This window comes from Erinaceus europaeus, chromosome 1 (genome assembly GCF_950295315.1).
Source record: "Erinaceus europaeus chromosome 1, mEriEur2.1, whole genome shotgun sequence".
In the NCBI taxonomy this organism is placed as follows: domain Eukaryota; kingdom Metazoa; phylum Chordata; class Mammalia; order Eulipotyphla; family Erinaceidae; genus Erinaceus; species Erinaceus europaeus.
In genome coordinates, this window is record NC_080162.1 from 27,822,863 (window position 1) to 27,838,381 (window position 15,519).

Consider the following 15,519-nt stretch of genomic DNA (forward strand, 5'->3'; position numbering starts at 1 on the left):
TATATTTAAGAGAACCCATTTTAAATACTAAAGTGTTTTCTATATTTCTTGTTTAATGAATCATTTTACAGTGAGCATATTTGTTTCTGTAGCATTCTCCCATATTTTGTTATATTTTCTTGGGCTCTACTCCCAGAAATGGAATTTGTTGATTCATCATGCAGAATTACTTTCTGAAAATGTTGTATCAGCTTACAATTCCACCATCAAATTATAAGACCATTTCATTGCAGAATTATCATAGTAGACAAAAACTCAAATATATTGCTAGTTATATAGAACATACCCATTATTGTATTTTAATAATTTGCATTTTTTATTTCTAGCAAGTGCAATAATTTCTAATAATGACTGTTTACTAGATATATTTCCTATGTTTCCATGATGTTTCTGTTTATTATTTTATATTATATGTGAATAAACATCTTTTTTCTTTTCATATTCCATTATGCATTTTTGTATATCACAAATACCTTTTATTCAATTTTACCTCATTTTACTGAGGGAATATTGATACACAGGATTGTAGTTATCCTTCCTTTCACACCTGACTTTATAAATTTTCTATGGGCTAATGAATACATAATTACATTTTCTTCAGCTTTTCTATGGCTTACTTTGTACTTAATTTTAATTCATGTCAAATAGGGTCCCTTAAATTGGTCCCTATTGTTAACTAGTTGTTTCATTTTAACTAGGTGTTTCATTATATAACACTTTGCTTTACCTTGCAATATCTTCATCATATACTAAATTCTCCACCAAAGAGTGTATTCTTTTTTATCTGTCCTTTTGTTAATTTTTTTCAATTTTACGGGGGGTGTATTAAATACAGTTATTGATACATAGATACAACTTCTCATCTCCTTATAATAAGAATCTGCAAGATACTCTCTCCCCCAACTTAGGTCCTTTCCCACCAGCATACACCAGGATCCCAGCACCCCACCATTCCATCCCTTACTCTGCTTCCCCAGAGTCATTTGCTTTGGTGCAATACCTCATACCCAGTATAAGTTTCACCTTAAGTTTTCCATTACTGTTTTTGCTTCATAAGTTCCATCAAAGAGTGAGATCATTCAGTATCCTTCCTTCTCTTTCTTGCTTATTTCACTCAACATATTTTCAAGTGCTACCTAAGATATGGCAAAGTTGGCTTCATCATTTTAAACAGCTGCAATATATATATATACCATAAATTTCCTAGCCACTCTTCTGTCTTTGGGCATCTAGGTTGCTTCCATGTTTGAGTTATTACAAATTATGCTGCTATGAACATAGGTGTGCATAGGTCTCTTTGTATAGGTGTCTTTGTTTCCTTTGGATATATCCTTTGAAGAGAAAATGCTGGACCACAGTGTAGGTGCATTTCTAGCATTCTGATGAGTCTGCCTACTGTTTTCCACAGGGATTGAAATAGTTTACATTCTCACTAGCAACACAGGAGAATTTCTTTTCCCTGTAGCCTCTCCAGTGATTGGAGTTTTTGCCTTTTCTAATGCATGATATTCTCATGCGTGTAAAATGGTATCTCATTGTTGCTTTTATTTGCATTTCCCTGATTATCAGTGATTTTGACCTCTTTCAATAGACTATCAGCCAGTACAGGGTACTGCTTTATTAATTAAAACATTTACTGCTCTTTTGTAGCTCAATCAGTCTGAGTTATTGTGCCAGTCTTCCCTTTCCTGTGTCTGTTGCTTCATGTCATCATTTACATAGTTGTTTTCTTCTTCACTATAATATCCTATTTCCCCACCTTCACATTCTCAATCATTGTGTAATTTCTCACTGAAATTTATTGACCAAGGGCATTTTAAGCTATCTATCTGTATCTATCTATCTATCTATCTATCTATCGATCTATTGATTGGTCTGTCTTGCCGGGCTAGCATGGGGGTGCTTCTTCCCCGGGTGTGTGCTCTCTGGGTTGGAGAGAACTCGACCGGACTCAGCCTGGGCTGCTGCTCACTCAGTGACATGGGAGATAGATAACTCAGGAACTCCTGGCAGCGTGGTATTGCAAAAGGATCTATTGGTCAGAGAGACAATGCTTTTATAGGATAAAACTGGTAGTGGCAAGTCAGAAATGGAAATGGCTAGGAAAGAGGGTGGAGAAAGGCAAAAGCATGATGGGAAGGTAGAAGTTTCCTTAGCAACTGTTGTGAGGGTTTTAGCCAGTGGGATTAATATTACTCTGCAGGCAGGGCAGGTCTCAAGCTAGAAAGAAGATAGATCAATAGCGGGGGTGTGGGGGACTGGCTTAATGCCCGACATCTCCCCCTTTCTTTTTATCTAATGGCCATAGTATCAGGAATGCGGGGTGAGGCAGGGAGTCTGATAGGATGAGGCACACCTTTGGGGTTACTACTGTTCCTCCTTGCTCAACCTCTCAGACGAGAGAGAGACTAACAGGATAGATGCACCCCTCAGGTTCAAACCCTGCTAAGATCAACCACATGCTCACAATTTCCCGACATCACCCTCTTTCTGTTATCCAATATCCATAGTTAAATGGGTCAAAGACTCCATTTCTTCCAGGGGAATAGCAGTGTAGGGGTGAACAGAAACCTTTTGGGCAGAAACCTGAACGATATTGTGCAGACATTTTTTAAAGAACTGGAATAAGACAGGGAGCGAGTGATAAGTAAGAGTAGCAAGGGCTAGCATGAGGTCAAGAGGAGGCCTGGTGGGCTGAGAGGGTGGGGGTTGCCTGATGGGTGGAGAGGGGGCACTGCCTGATAAGTGGAGGAGTTGGGGGCCTAATAGGCTGAGGCGTGAGAGGGGTGATCTGGCGTTACAGAGTCCCAAGACACTGGATGCAAAGTCCATGGACCGCTACAGTCAGTCCTCGAGAAGTCTAGCAGTGTAAAGGGATTATCCAAGAGCTCCACCAGCAAGTCTGATAGAAATGTCAGTGCAATGCCAATGAACAGGGGAAGAAACACCATACATCTTATCTTGATGGGGAAAGACAGCCACCAGAATTTTGCTTTTCTGTAGAGAGTGAGCTGAAACTTCCAAAAGGTGACAGGTGAAGCAGAAAGAGCAAGGGCAGACAGTAATGGGCGAGAGGAAAGCAGTAAAAAAGTTCTGTCCTTGGAGTCTATGAATCAGGTTCTCCAGATCATGTCAGGTCACATCATGGTTTTTTTTTTTGGGGGGGGAGGCACTGTAGTGGTGCCATCTTATGGGCGATGTCAGAGGGCATGGGTCCAAAAGTATTTCCAGGGATTCCTGTGAAAGAAACACATACAAATCTGCTTCCCATGGTTAGCAAGGCTTCTGGTTCAAATTTTTATAAATATTAAAAGAGGTTAAATGTAGTTAGTGCCTTAGCCAACTGAATATTGGGGGGGATGTATCCCTCCTTTTTTCTTTCCTTAATTGGGACTAGGAGTTTGGTGGGCCTTCTCAACAACAGTTTGTCTTTGGTGGTTGTAAGGGATGTCTGTAGTATGGGTGATGTTATAAAGAAAAAAAGTCTTTAAACTGCTGGCTGACAAAGGCAGGCCTATAGTGGCAAAATGGGATACACCAGTTAAGTGTAGAAAAGTATGTGAATGCTGTTGTTAATTTACATAATTTGTATATGACAGGACTTCTATATAGTTTAATACCTTACCGTATGAGCAGATGCTTCTTCATGTGAAGGCTTGACATAGCTGTAAACATTTATTTGTGAAAAAAAAAAACTTGTAAAAAATTAAAAAATTACTATAATTGATAACATGGTGATTATAATTAGTTTAAGTACCTTTATAATTTTGGAAGGCCTTTCTAGTATGATTTTAAGGTTGTTTAAACAATTGAATCTCAATAAAATGTAGAAGGTAAAGAGAAGAACTGTTGTTAGAAGCCTCAGGCATGAGGATCATTAGCATAACCATTGTGTGATCTATCACTCACCCAGGCTGGTTCTACCTCTTTAATTGAGAAGGTATATGAGAGCTTTACATATCAATAGCATCTTTTCTGCATTTTGTTACACCCATTTAAGATGGAGACACACCTCAGGTGTGCAATACCTATTTTGAAAGATTCTGTTTGAATTTTAAAGAAAATAAATTTAAAAGCTAACCTATTTAGTTTCATATAGGAGACTCTTTGCAGCAGGGTCTTCAGACTGAATTTAGTTAAAATATATTGATTTTTAACTGATTTTTACCTTAGACTTTAAACAAACTCAGCGTACTTAGAGAGTTAAAATATGTTAGTGACAACGTTTCTTAGAACATTTACAATGTCAGATTGATGCCAGATTTGTTGTGGATTAATTTCCACAAGATTAGTTCACAGGGCATTTTGGGGGCCCCTCCAAAAGTGTCCTGTATAGAGAATTTTCACTTTAATTTTGGAGATGATGAATTGTCACGCTAACTATTTAGACTTTTACCTTACTCAGTTACTTTAGCAACTTAATTTTACCTTTATAAGAATTGTGTTGAAAAATCCTTCATTTAACTTTGCCTGGTAAGAATGTAGCTTCAAATTTACACTTTTAACCTTAAAGTTAATGTTTACCAAACTTCAGACACACACATAAATATGTAGTCTATAACACACAAGAGGAGAAAAACTTTTGTTACGAAGACATATCATGTCAAACACAAATTTAGATCTGTACTGTCTGGCTGAGCTTCATTGACGGGAGACAGACGACCCGGAACTCATGGCTGGGTTGTACGCAGTATCTCTTTATTCATGCAGGACGCAGCGCAATCTATACCAAGCTAAGCTAAACTAAAGTACCGTAAAACTCACAATGCTGTCTTTATATGTACTTGCCAAGTAGGGTGGAAACAGGACGTGACATAGAGAGGTTGGAGAGAAAAGTGACTGGTGAAAATCAGAGTGTGACAAGGAGAGGGGGCGGAGCAAAAACATATCATGAACCAGTGGGGATTGAACCAATGTCCTGCAGTGGTTATGTAAATAGAATACAGTGGTTATGTAAATAGAATACAGTGGTTATGTAAATAGAATGAAGTGGTTATGTAAATAGAATAGTGTTAAGCAGGGGGGATTAAACCAAATGAAACAGAAGAGGTTTTAGAAGTATACCAACAATTCCCCCTTTCTTTTTAACTAATGGCCATAGTATCAGGATTGTGGGGTGAACAGAAATCTATATCATACAGGCTTTTTCAAAAGAACTGGCATAAGACATGGAAAACAAAATAGGCGAACAACAATAACCAGCGTGATGCCAAAGGGAACGTTTCTTGACTCAAAGGGCAAGGCCTAGCAGGCCAAAGGGCATTTCTTGCCTCTGGGAGTGCTTCATGCCTCTGGGGGCATCTCTTGCCTCAAAGGGCGTTTCCTGTCTCTGTGGACATAACCTAATAAGGAGGGGGAGTTTTCTCCCTCTGTGAACAGAGCCTGCAGGTGAGGGTACATGGTCTATAAAGTCTCAAGGCAATTGGCTGAAGTTAGTCTTTGAGAAACACAGCAGCATGTACCAGTAAGTCCGATGGAGGTGTCAGTCCAAAGTAGCTGACCACAAAAGAAAATGGCAAGGGATGAAACGCTGCATGTCTGTCTCGATGGGGAATGTCAGCCACCAGAATTCTGCTTTTCTGTAGAGAGTGATCTTTGGAGTCTGTGAATCTGTTTCTTCAGGTCGTGCCAGGTCACATCATTGGTTTCCGGGGGGTGTGTTGTAGTCATTCCATCTTGTGGGCGATGTCAGAGAACAGGGGTCCAAATGGATTTCTGGGAATTCCATTTGAGTAGATGCTTTTTCATGTGAAGACTTGACAGCTGAAATTCACTTACTTGTCAAACAAAACTTGTAGCAGAATAGAAGTTTACTATAATTGATAATTCCATTATAATTGGAAGTCCTTTCTAGTATGATTTTAAGGTTATTTAAACAGTTTAAACTCAATAAAATGTGGAAAGGTAAACAGAAGAATCACGGTTAAAAGCCTCAGGCATGAGAATAATTAACATAATCATTGCACTCTCTGCCCCACCCATAACTCATACCGTTTCAGGATTAAACATTTCAGATTTATGCCAAGATGTAAAAAAGAAATCAAAGGAGGGAAAAAACAGTTTTTTGGATTGTTTCTGGATGTCTCTAGAAATCATGGCTGTGTCTAGCATTTTTTTTTAAGTCAATGTCATACAAAAATTCAGTCATTCAAATCACTCTCTTATGATACGCAACTTGAACAAGATTATCCAGATCTCACCATGTAGTATCATGAGTCCCCGGAGGGCGTCCTAGTCCAAAAAGCTCTTCAAAATTCCATTTAGGGTGCTTCTGACTGTTCCTGCTGTATTGCTTCAGGCATCTACTTTTAAAAGCGTTTTCCCATCGAAGAAAGAATCCAGTCAGGAGAGTAGAACTAACCACGTGTCTCCATTCTTGGGGACTGCCACGGTACTCGAGAATGCTCCTCAAATTAAAGTAGTCCTTCTCCATGGGAAACATTCGAGAAGAAGTCCAGAAAGTCCCAGTGGAAATCCCCATGCATATCCCAAGGTCTACGATCACGGTCATAAAGAACCAAATTGTGGCCCGGAGCAAAATGTAGTCCTTTTCCTCAGGAAACATGGGCAAGGGAATCCAGAAAGTCCAAGGAGAAATCTCCATGCATCTCCCAAGCTCTATGATTAGGGTCACAAAAAACCAAAGTTCCCAGTCAGGGAACCAAAGTGTGGCCCAGAGCAAAATGTTCCAGAGACAGAGAAACTGTCTCATGATGAAACAGTAGAGGCTTTGGCAAAACTCTTCATAAGTAGAAAGGCAACCCATGGCAGATGGGTAGCCAAGTTTACTTATCTGGGTGATGGGCGGGTTAGGTCCCACGTCGGTGCCGGTCTCTGTTTCAGGGCTTATGTCAGTCCCTTGTTCGGGCACCATATGTTGTTTTCGCTGGGCTGGCTTCACGGGCGGGTAACAGATGACCCAGGACTCATGGCTGGGTTGTACGCAGTATCTCTTTATTCATACGAGATGCAGCACAATCTAACCCGAGCTAAGCTAAACTAAACTAAAGGACCCTAAAACTCACAATGCTGTCTTTATATATACTTGCCAAGTAGGGTGGAAACAGGATGTGACATAGAGAGGGTGGAGAGAAAAGTGACTGGTGAAAATCAGAGTGTGACAAGGGGAGGGGGCAGGGCAAAAACATATCATGAACCAGTGGGGATTGAACCAATGCCCTGCAGTGGTTATGTGAATAGAATATAGTGGTTATGTAAATAGAATACAGTGGTTATGTAAATAGAATGAAGTGGTTATGTAAATAGAATAGTGTTAAGCAGGGGGGATTAAACCAAATGAAACAGAAGAGGTTTTAGAAGTATACCAACACTGTACTGTCTTATTTGAACCATTTTTACTCACACAGTTTAAGACTAAATGTTTCACATTTATACCAAGACTTAAAAAAATCAAAAGAGGAAGAAAAAAAATTAGGATTGTTTCTGGACGTCTCCAGAAATCATGGCTGTGTCCAGCATTTTTATACAAAGTCAATTAAGTTTCTGAGTACTCTGAGCAAAATGTGTCATACAAAAAATTCAGTCATTCAAATCACTCTCTTACAAAAGACAACTGGAAGCAGAGAGGGCAGACAGCAAGCTTAAGATATTCAGAGAGAACGAGGGGAGGGAGGAGAAGTGGTAGGGAGGTTTTGTTTTTGGGCTCTGTGAACCAGATTTTTCAGATCCCGCCATGTCACATTATGGGTCCTAAGGCTGCACCTAGTCCTTTTGCAGTGTTTTTTGTTCTTCAGGGATAGCTGTGCCATCTTCCGGGCATTGACTGACATGGCGGGCAGGAAGCCAGACAGGTTTTGAGTAATCCTGTGGAAACACTCATACAAAAAACTTTTTCCCATGGTCAATAGAGTTAGGCTATTTCCAAATTTTATCGAGGGGTCTCTCTGTATAACCTTAATAGCTGGGAGGGTGGATGGTGTTTGCCAATGAAGAATAATAGGATGGTTTGAATTTTTGCAAATATTAAAGAGGTTTAATTTAGTTAAAGCTTTTGCCAGCTGGATTTGGGGGGTATTTCCCCCTTTTACTTTTTAAGGTTGACATAGGTCGGGGAATGGAAGTCAACAGGATCAGAGGAGGAGGTTAACAATGTAGGTACTGTCAGAAAAATAGATTAAAGCATCCAGGTACAGCCTTTAATGCTAGAAGGACAGCGTAAAGTTTTTTATACTGTGGGGTGTGGGTGGGGAATTTAATGAAAAGAGGTGTGGGAGCTGAGGCCACTCTCATGGGGGGTGTTAACTGCTCCCACACTTGTAATGTAGAGACGTAACTGATTAAAATAGCAGGGGGAAAAACTCATCTCAGCCCACTGGAGATCTATCTCCCAATCCCACTCCAAAAAGAGCCTCAAAATCCCAGTTAGGCTGGTTCTGACTGTTACTGCAGGATTGCTACAGACACCCATTCCCAAAAATGGCTTCCCATAGAAGGAAGAATTGAGTTAGGAGGGTACAACTAACCACCTGTCTCCAGTCTTGGGGACTGCCAAGGTTCTGGAGAAATCTATGCAAGTTAGAGTCACCCTTCTCTGTGGGAGACAAGGGAGAGGGAGTTGAGGAAGTCCCAGGGGAAATCTCCACATCTCCCAAGCTCTACGATCACAGTCAAGAGGAACCAAGGTGTGGCCCAGAGTAAAATGTCCCAGAGACAGAGAGTGTCTACTTGTTGGTATGCATGAGACCTCTTCTGTTTCATTTGGTTTAAATCCCCCCTGCTTAACACTATTCTATTTACATAACCACTTCATTCTATTTACATAACCACTGTTAACAAGTTCCACCCTCCCTCCAGGGCATTTGTGGTTCAGTGATAGGATTCTCGCCTAATCTGCCCCCTCCTTGTCACACTCTGATTTTCACCAGTCACTTTTTTCTTCACCCTCTCTATGTCACATCCTGTTTCCACCCTACTTGGCAAGTATATATAAAGATAGCATTGTGAGTTTTACTGTACCTTGAGTTTAGCTTAGCTCGTCTTAGATTGTGCTGCGTCCTGCATGAATAAAGAGATACTGCCTACAGCTCAACCATGAGTCCCTGGTCGTCTGTTACCTGCCCATGAAGCCAGCCCGGCGAAAACAACATAACCCATCGAAAACAACATCTAGTGAAAAAAGAGTAGAGGATTTGGGAATCCTCTTGATAAGGAGAAAGGTTGCCCATGACAGAGGGGTCTCAGGAAAATAAGAAGAGGTAGAAAATAACTGCAGTGCCCTCATTAAAAACGAGGCTGCAGAGAGCCAAGTGGCCATATACTTATCTGGGAAGCCGAAGGGGGTAGGCCCCACATTGGTGTGCCAGATCCAGGCTAGTGTGGGGGTGCTTCTTCCCCAGGTGCGTGCTTTCTGGGTTGGAGAGAACTTGACCGGACTCAGCCTGGGCTGCAACTCCTCCGTGATGCAGGAGATAGATGACTCAGGAATTGGTGGAAGCATGGTAATGCAAAAGGATCTACTGATCAGAGAGGCAGTGCTTTTATAGGATAAAACCAGAAGTGGCAAGTCTGAAATGGAAATGGCCAGGAAAGGGGGTGGAGAAAGGCAAAAGCACACTGGGAAAGTAGAAGCTTCCTTAGCAACTGTTGTGAGGGTTTTAGCTGGTGGGATTAATATTACCCTGCAGGCAAGGCAGGTCTCTAGGTAGAAAGAAGATAGATCAATGGCGGGGGGCGAGGGGGCGGCTGGCTTAATGCCTGACACTATTTATCTACTTAACTATCTTCTATCTATCATGTTAGATCTTTCAACTCTGTCAAGTTAATTTCTAATATCCACTTTTCATCAACCAACATTTTGTGGTTTTTCTTGTTTTTATTTTATTTATAAAAAGGAAACACTGACAAAACATAGGTTGAGAGGGGTACAACTCCACACAATTCCCACTACCAAAACTCCATATCCCATCACCTCCCTTGATAGCTTTCCTATTCTTTAACCCTCTGGGAGTATGGACCCAAGGTCATTGTGGGATGCAGAAAGTGGAAGGTCTGGCTTCTGTAATTGCTTCCCTGCTGAACACGGGCATTGACTGGTCGATCCATACTCCCAGCCTGTTTCTCTCTTTCCCTAGTGGGGAAGGGCTCTGGGGAAGCAGAGCTCCAGGACACATTGGTGAGGTCATCTGTTCAGGGAAGTCTGGTTGGCACCATGCTAGCATCTGGAACCTGGTGGCTGAAAAGAGTTAACATACAAAGCCAAACAAATTGTTGACTAATCATGAACCTAAAGGCTGGAATAGTGCAGATGACGAATTGTGTGTGTGTGTGTGTGTGTGTGTGTGTGTGTAGGGGGGTGTCTCCATTTTGTAGATAGCTAGTAGGCATATTTCAGTTATATTCCAAAGGGCCTGTGGCTATACTAGATTTTTTTCCCCCTGAGGCTGACATCTGATATACAGGTGGATCCAAGTTATTGTTTGGGGAGATGATGTCATGGCTGGAAAAAGGACCAGAAAGCTGGATCAGGGAAGAGTAGCTCCTTAATATGGGAAAGGGGTATAAATATTGTTGATTGTAAACCCCATAGATTTGATGTAATCTGGGGCCCATATTCAATTTTGGAGTCTGTGACCTCTGCATCCCAGTAGATCTGATCTCACATTTTCTGGTTTGTTTTAATGTACTGTATTCTCTTCATTCTGATTATTCTGTATTTTTCGTTTTTGTGGTATTTTATTGCTTTTACTCCTTTATCATTAATTTATCCAGATTTTGAGAGGATAAGCCATGCAGTTCAATCTGATATATTTAACTAGAATATTCTGGATTTTTATCTTCCTCTGTTGATTAGTGATGTGAATTAGATATTATGTAGAATTTTAACATCTCTGGTCTTAGAGAGAGTATTTTACTTATGTGCTTTAAATGTCAGTTTTTAAGCTAAAGTTTTGTTTATTTCACAATCAGTTTCTGTTGATTTTCATATTTTTCATACTATGAAATAATTTAAAATTTCAATAAAATATAAAACTTTTAAAGGATTTAGTAATAAATTGTATGGGTGCAAAGCATGGGCACTATTAATAAAACTGTCAACTTATATATCAATTATTTTCTAGAATGACTTTAAATTTTGGTTGCATTCACTTTCAAAGTTTATGTTTTTCATAAAGTCATACTTCTCACCAAGGTTTCAGTTTTTTTAATATTATTTAATTGTGCATTAATTTTTTCTATTAGTTTCTCAGATCAACCATTACTTCATTATATTGTCTTATGCAATTTTTCTTTGTCCTCATACAGTGATTTGAAACACTTTTTCATTTTTAATCTTTATTGGTTTTCTGATTATTCAATTATAAATACTAAAGTGAAAATTATTTACTGTCCAGTGTTGATGAAACTTTATTTTCCCTAAAATTTTAAGATAATTGCATACATTTGTAGAGATAGTCTCCTATTGAACTGTTGATTTCTATGAATCTATTGTTATCTGGTAAAATTATTTTTTTAAATACTACCTTGAGGAACACTCCATGTGATTTCCAAAGTCTGTCCAATGCAGTGGTTATAAATTTGGGCTTTGCAGAGTCAGACAAATTGGGGCTGAAGCCTGTCTCTATTGATAAAGATTATGTGCTGGGCATGTTATCTAGTCTTTTTTTTCATATATATTTTCATCTGGGATCTGAGTTAAATGAAATATAGTTAAATGTTTTGACATACAGAAGTGATAAAAATTAGAAGACAGTAAAATCTATATATTTGTCAGTCTTTTTCCCAACAATTTAAATAACAACACCACTATATAACAAGGAATATGTGTATCTATTTGTCTCTTTTTTGTTTGTTTTAATTTTATTAGTGAATTAATTGATTTTCTAATTTATAAGATAATGGGTATAATTCCACACTGTTCCCCCCACCAGAGTTCTGTATCCCCATCCCCTCCATTAGAAACTGAAGTAGTTCTCCCAAGACCACAGATAGGGCTTGACTATTTTTTCTATAACGCTCTTTCTCTCACTATGCATATACAAATAAACTAAATATAGTATTTTTAAAGAAAATCTCTATTAGTGAGAACAGGATGAGCATTCAGGTGAGTGAAAAGTAAATGAAATTCATCATTAAATGAAAGTGTAGCTTCTTTTGTTACCTAGAAACAAAGTACATATATAATATGCACATATATGTATATAGTTGCCCATTTTTACTATGGTCCTGTCTTCTCCTTTCTAAGCCACATCTACACCTATTGCTACTTCCAAATATCCTTACCCCCCCCCCCTTTTTCTTTATGGTTCTTAATTGGTTCAGAGACCTCTAATCATTTTCCCCAAACATTTCTCCCCTTCTGAGAGTATGTCAAAATTCTTTTTTGGCTGCAGAAGGTGGGAGTTCTACCTTCTACAATTGTTTCTCTGCTGGACATGGGCATTGGCAGATCTATACCCTCAGTCTGTTTCTGTCTTTCCCTAGTAAGGTAGGGCTCTGGAGAAGTGAGGTTCGGGGGTACATTAGTGAGGTCATCTGTCTAGGGAATTCAGGATGGAATCATAGTAGCACCTGTAACTTGGTGTCTGAAAGGCATTATGTTATGAGGCAGGACAAAATCTTTAATAAACAGGAAACAGAAAATAGAAACAGAGCAAGTGAGAATAAGGATCTTAGGGTAGAAAGAAGCTAGGAAATCTATTTTAGGTATGTTCCTAGGGACCCATGACTTTGATGTTATGGCTATTAATTTACAATCTACCTGTTGTTTGTTCTTCCCTTTGCAACACATTTTATTCACAGGTTGGATCTCTTCTCTATTTCTATTTTCTTATTTCTCTGCTTTCTGAGGTTACACCTCTGCTTTGTTCTCTGCGTCAGGTGGGCTTTTCAGTAGTGTTAAGTCAGCCTTTCATCAATTCGGTTAAGAATCATATTTTTAGCTCCAAGTTTTTTCATGTCATCTTTTCATATTTTTTGTTCTCTGTACTATTTTGTTGAATAAAAGTAATAAAGTGTTATTTATAAGGAAAGATGGTTGTTTTCTGAAAAATAAACTTTATTTCATGAAAATAAAGCCTTTGTCAGGAGGACTTTTCCTTTTAATCCATTATCTTTTTCTCCCTCTTGTGCAGTGATATTCCTCTTCCACTCCTATGGGCTTTAAATTTGTTTTCTTGTGCCCTTGTGTTTGAACAAGGAGTAATCTAACTGGACCCAACTTAGTTGTAGAGCTAGCCTGTCTTATCCCCGTGTTTCATTGTAGGATTTCTCGTGAGTCATCATCACTGCTTCTTCCCACCTCTGTACTTTAGTACACCCCCCCCCCCCCCGACACACACACAAGCATCCACAACTTACTCAGGGGTGGGAGGTAGGGGGAGACAGAGTAAATTCTCACCCGCTGGCTTGGAGCTGCCTGTCAACAGCTTAGCTTCCTCTGTACCCTCATCACATTTGGCACATGAAGGCACTTAATAAAACTTAATAAAATACTTTCACAATATGTACACAAGAAAATCTTGCTAGAGAGTATGATATCCAGGGTGTCCCAAAGGTCTTACAATAATGTGTTCTGTAAGCAGTGATGACCAAGCATTCAAGCCTCACAAGTGACTGATGTTTCTACTCAGGAATTTGATCTCAACAGAAATTTATTTTACCCCTGGGCATTAAGAAAGACACAACAATAACTTGTGTTTTCTGTAATCCTCGTTGGTGTCTGCCTTTCCCATCTCCTCCTATTTTTGCCACCTAGAAAACACAAGTTATTATTGTGCTTTTTTTTTTTTTTTTTTTTTAACTCCAGGGTTATTGCTGGGTCTCAGTGCCAGCACTACAAATCCAGTGCTCCTGGCGGCCAGTTTTTTCCATTTTACTGAATAAGACAGAGAGGAATTGAAAGGGGTGGGGGAGATAGAGAGGGAGAAAGAAAGACAGACCTGCTTCACCCTTGTGAAGCATCCTCTCTGCAGATGGGGAGCAGGAATTTGAACCCAATCCTTGCACAGGTCCTGTATTTAGTACTTTATGTACTTAGCTGGGTACACCACTGTCCCCCTTTTTTATTCAAGAGAGCTTGCTGATTTAGAGAGACCATTTACTTTACCTTGGCACTTAGTAAACATGGAATTATATGAGTTTTGAATCCTATGTCATCTTTAAAATCTGGTGTTTTTTTTTTGATAGGTGTATAAAACCTTTTTTAAACACCATAGGCTAGACTTTTTTAAAAAAATTATCTTTTAAAATTTATTTTTGATTATCTTTATTTATTAGATAGAGACAGCTGGATATTGAGAGGAAAGGGAGAGACAGAAAGGGAGAGAGACAGAGAGACACTTGCAGCACTGCTTAATCACTCATGAAGCTTTCCCCTTATAGGTGGAGACTGGGAACTTGAACCCAGGTCCTTGAGCATTGTAGCCTATGCGCTCAACTGGGTGCACCACCACCTGGCCCCGAGGCTAACCTGACTCTTCATTTTATCAGGATTGAAGATAGAAACATAAAGTTATCCAATTTCTTTCTTTTTTTAAAATTTTTAATTTTATTTATTTATTCCCTTTTGTTGCCCTTGTTGTTTTATTGGTGTAGTTATTATTGATGTCGTTGTTGTTGAATAGGACAGAGAGAAATGGAGAGAGGAGGGGAAGACAGAGAGGGGGAGAGAAAGACAGACACCTGCAGACCTGCTTCACCGCCTGTGAAGGGACCTGCCTGCAGGAGGGGAGCCAGGGGTTCGAACCGGGATCCTGACGCCGGTCCTTGAGCTTAGCGCCACCTGCGCTTAACCCGCTGCGCTACAGCCCGACTCCCCCAATTTATTTCTAATCTACTCTGAGCACAAAAGTTTCCCAGAGTTGTCCCCGGTATTTTCCAATACGATCCTCTCAGATAACTAGGTAACTTAATAAGCAGTGCTTTACATCAGACATGGACAAATAAGAAGCCTCATTAAACCGAGCTCTGCAGGCAGAACTGCTTCCACAATGACTCTGAATGGGCCTCCTTTAGTTAGAAAGTTAGTTCATCTTGAATGCAAACTGCACACCAGGTGGTTCAATCCTCTGCAAGAACTACCTCAACCCTGGCAGCTGTGAATCAAACTCCAAAATGTGAACACCAGAACCATGCACTGAAAATAATGTGTCTCTGCTTTTCTTTCCAGGTTTGAGATTTTTACGAGCTCTCAGATTGATACAATTTTCAGAAATTTTGCAGTTTCTGAATATTCTTAAAACAAGGTAAGCTTCTTCTTTCTTGTATTTTTCTTTCATCCCAGTCCTTAGCATTAAGTTATAGCTATCAGCCATGTTTTCTTTTTTTTTAAATATTTATTTTATTTATTTATTCCCTCTTGTTGCCCTTTGTTGTTTTATTGTTGTAGTTATTATTGTTGTTGTCGTTGTTGGATAGGACAGAGAGAAATGGAGAGAGGAGGGGAAGACAGAGAGGAGGAGAGAAAGATAGACACCTGCAGACCTGCTTCACCGCCTGTGAAGCGACTCCCCTGCAGGTGGGGAGCCGGGGTTCGAACCGGGATCCTTATGCCGGTCCTTG

The 15,519-nt window shown here is 39.7% G+C and overlaps 1 protein-coding gene across 3 annotated transcripts in view; it reads left to right on the forward strand.

Moving 5' to 3' along the window:
• KCNMA1 (potassium calcium-activated channel subfamily M alpha 1) overlaps nt 1-15,519 on the forward strand; it is a 638,320-nt gene that overhangs the window by 344,918 nt on the left and 277,883 nt on the right. For all 3 annotated transcript variants that reach the window (XM_060170921.1, XM_060170943.1, XM_060170877.1), the window contains exon 5: nt 15,128-15,203. In XM_060170921.1, coding sequence (XP_060026904.1) covers nt 15,128-15,203 — 76 coding nt within the window. The remainder of the gene's footprint in view (nt 1-15,127; nt 15,204-15,519) is intronic.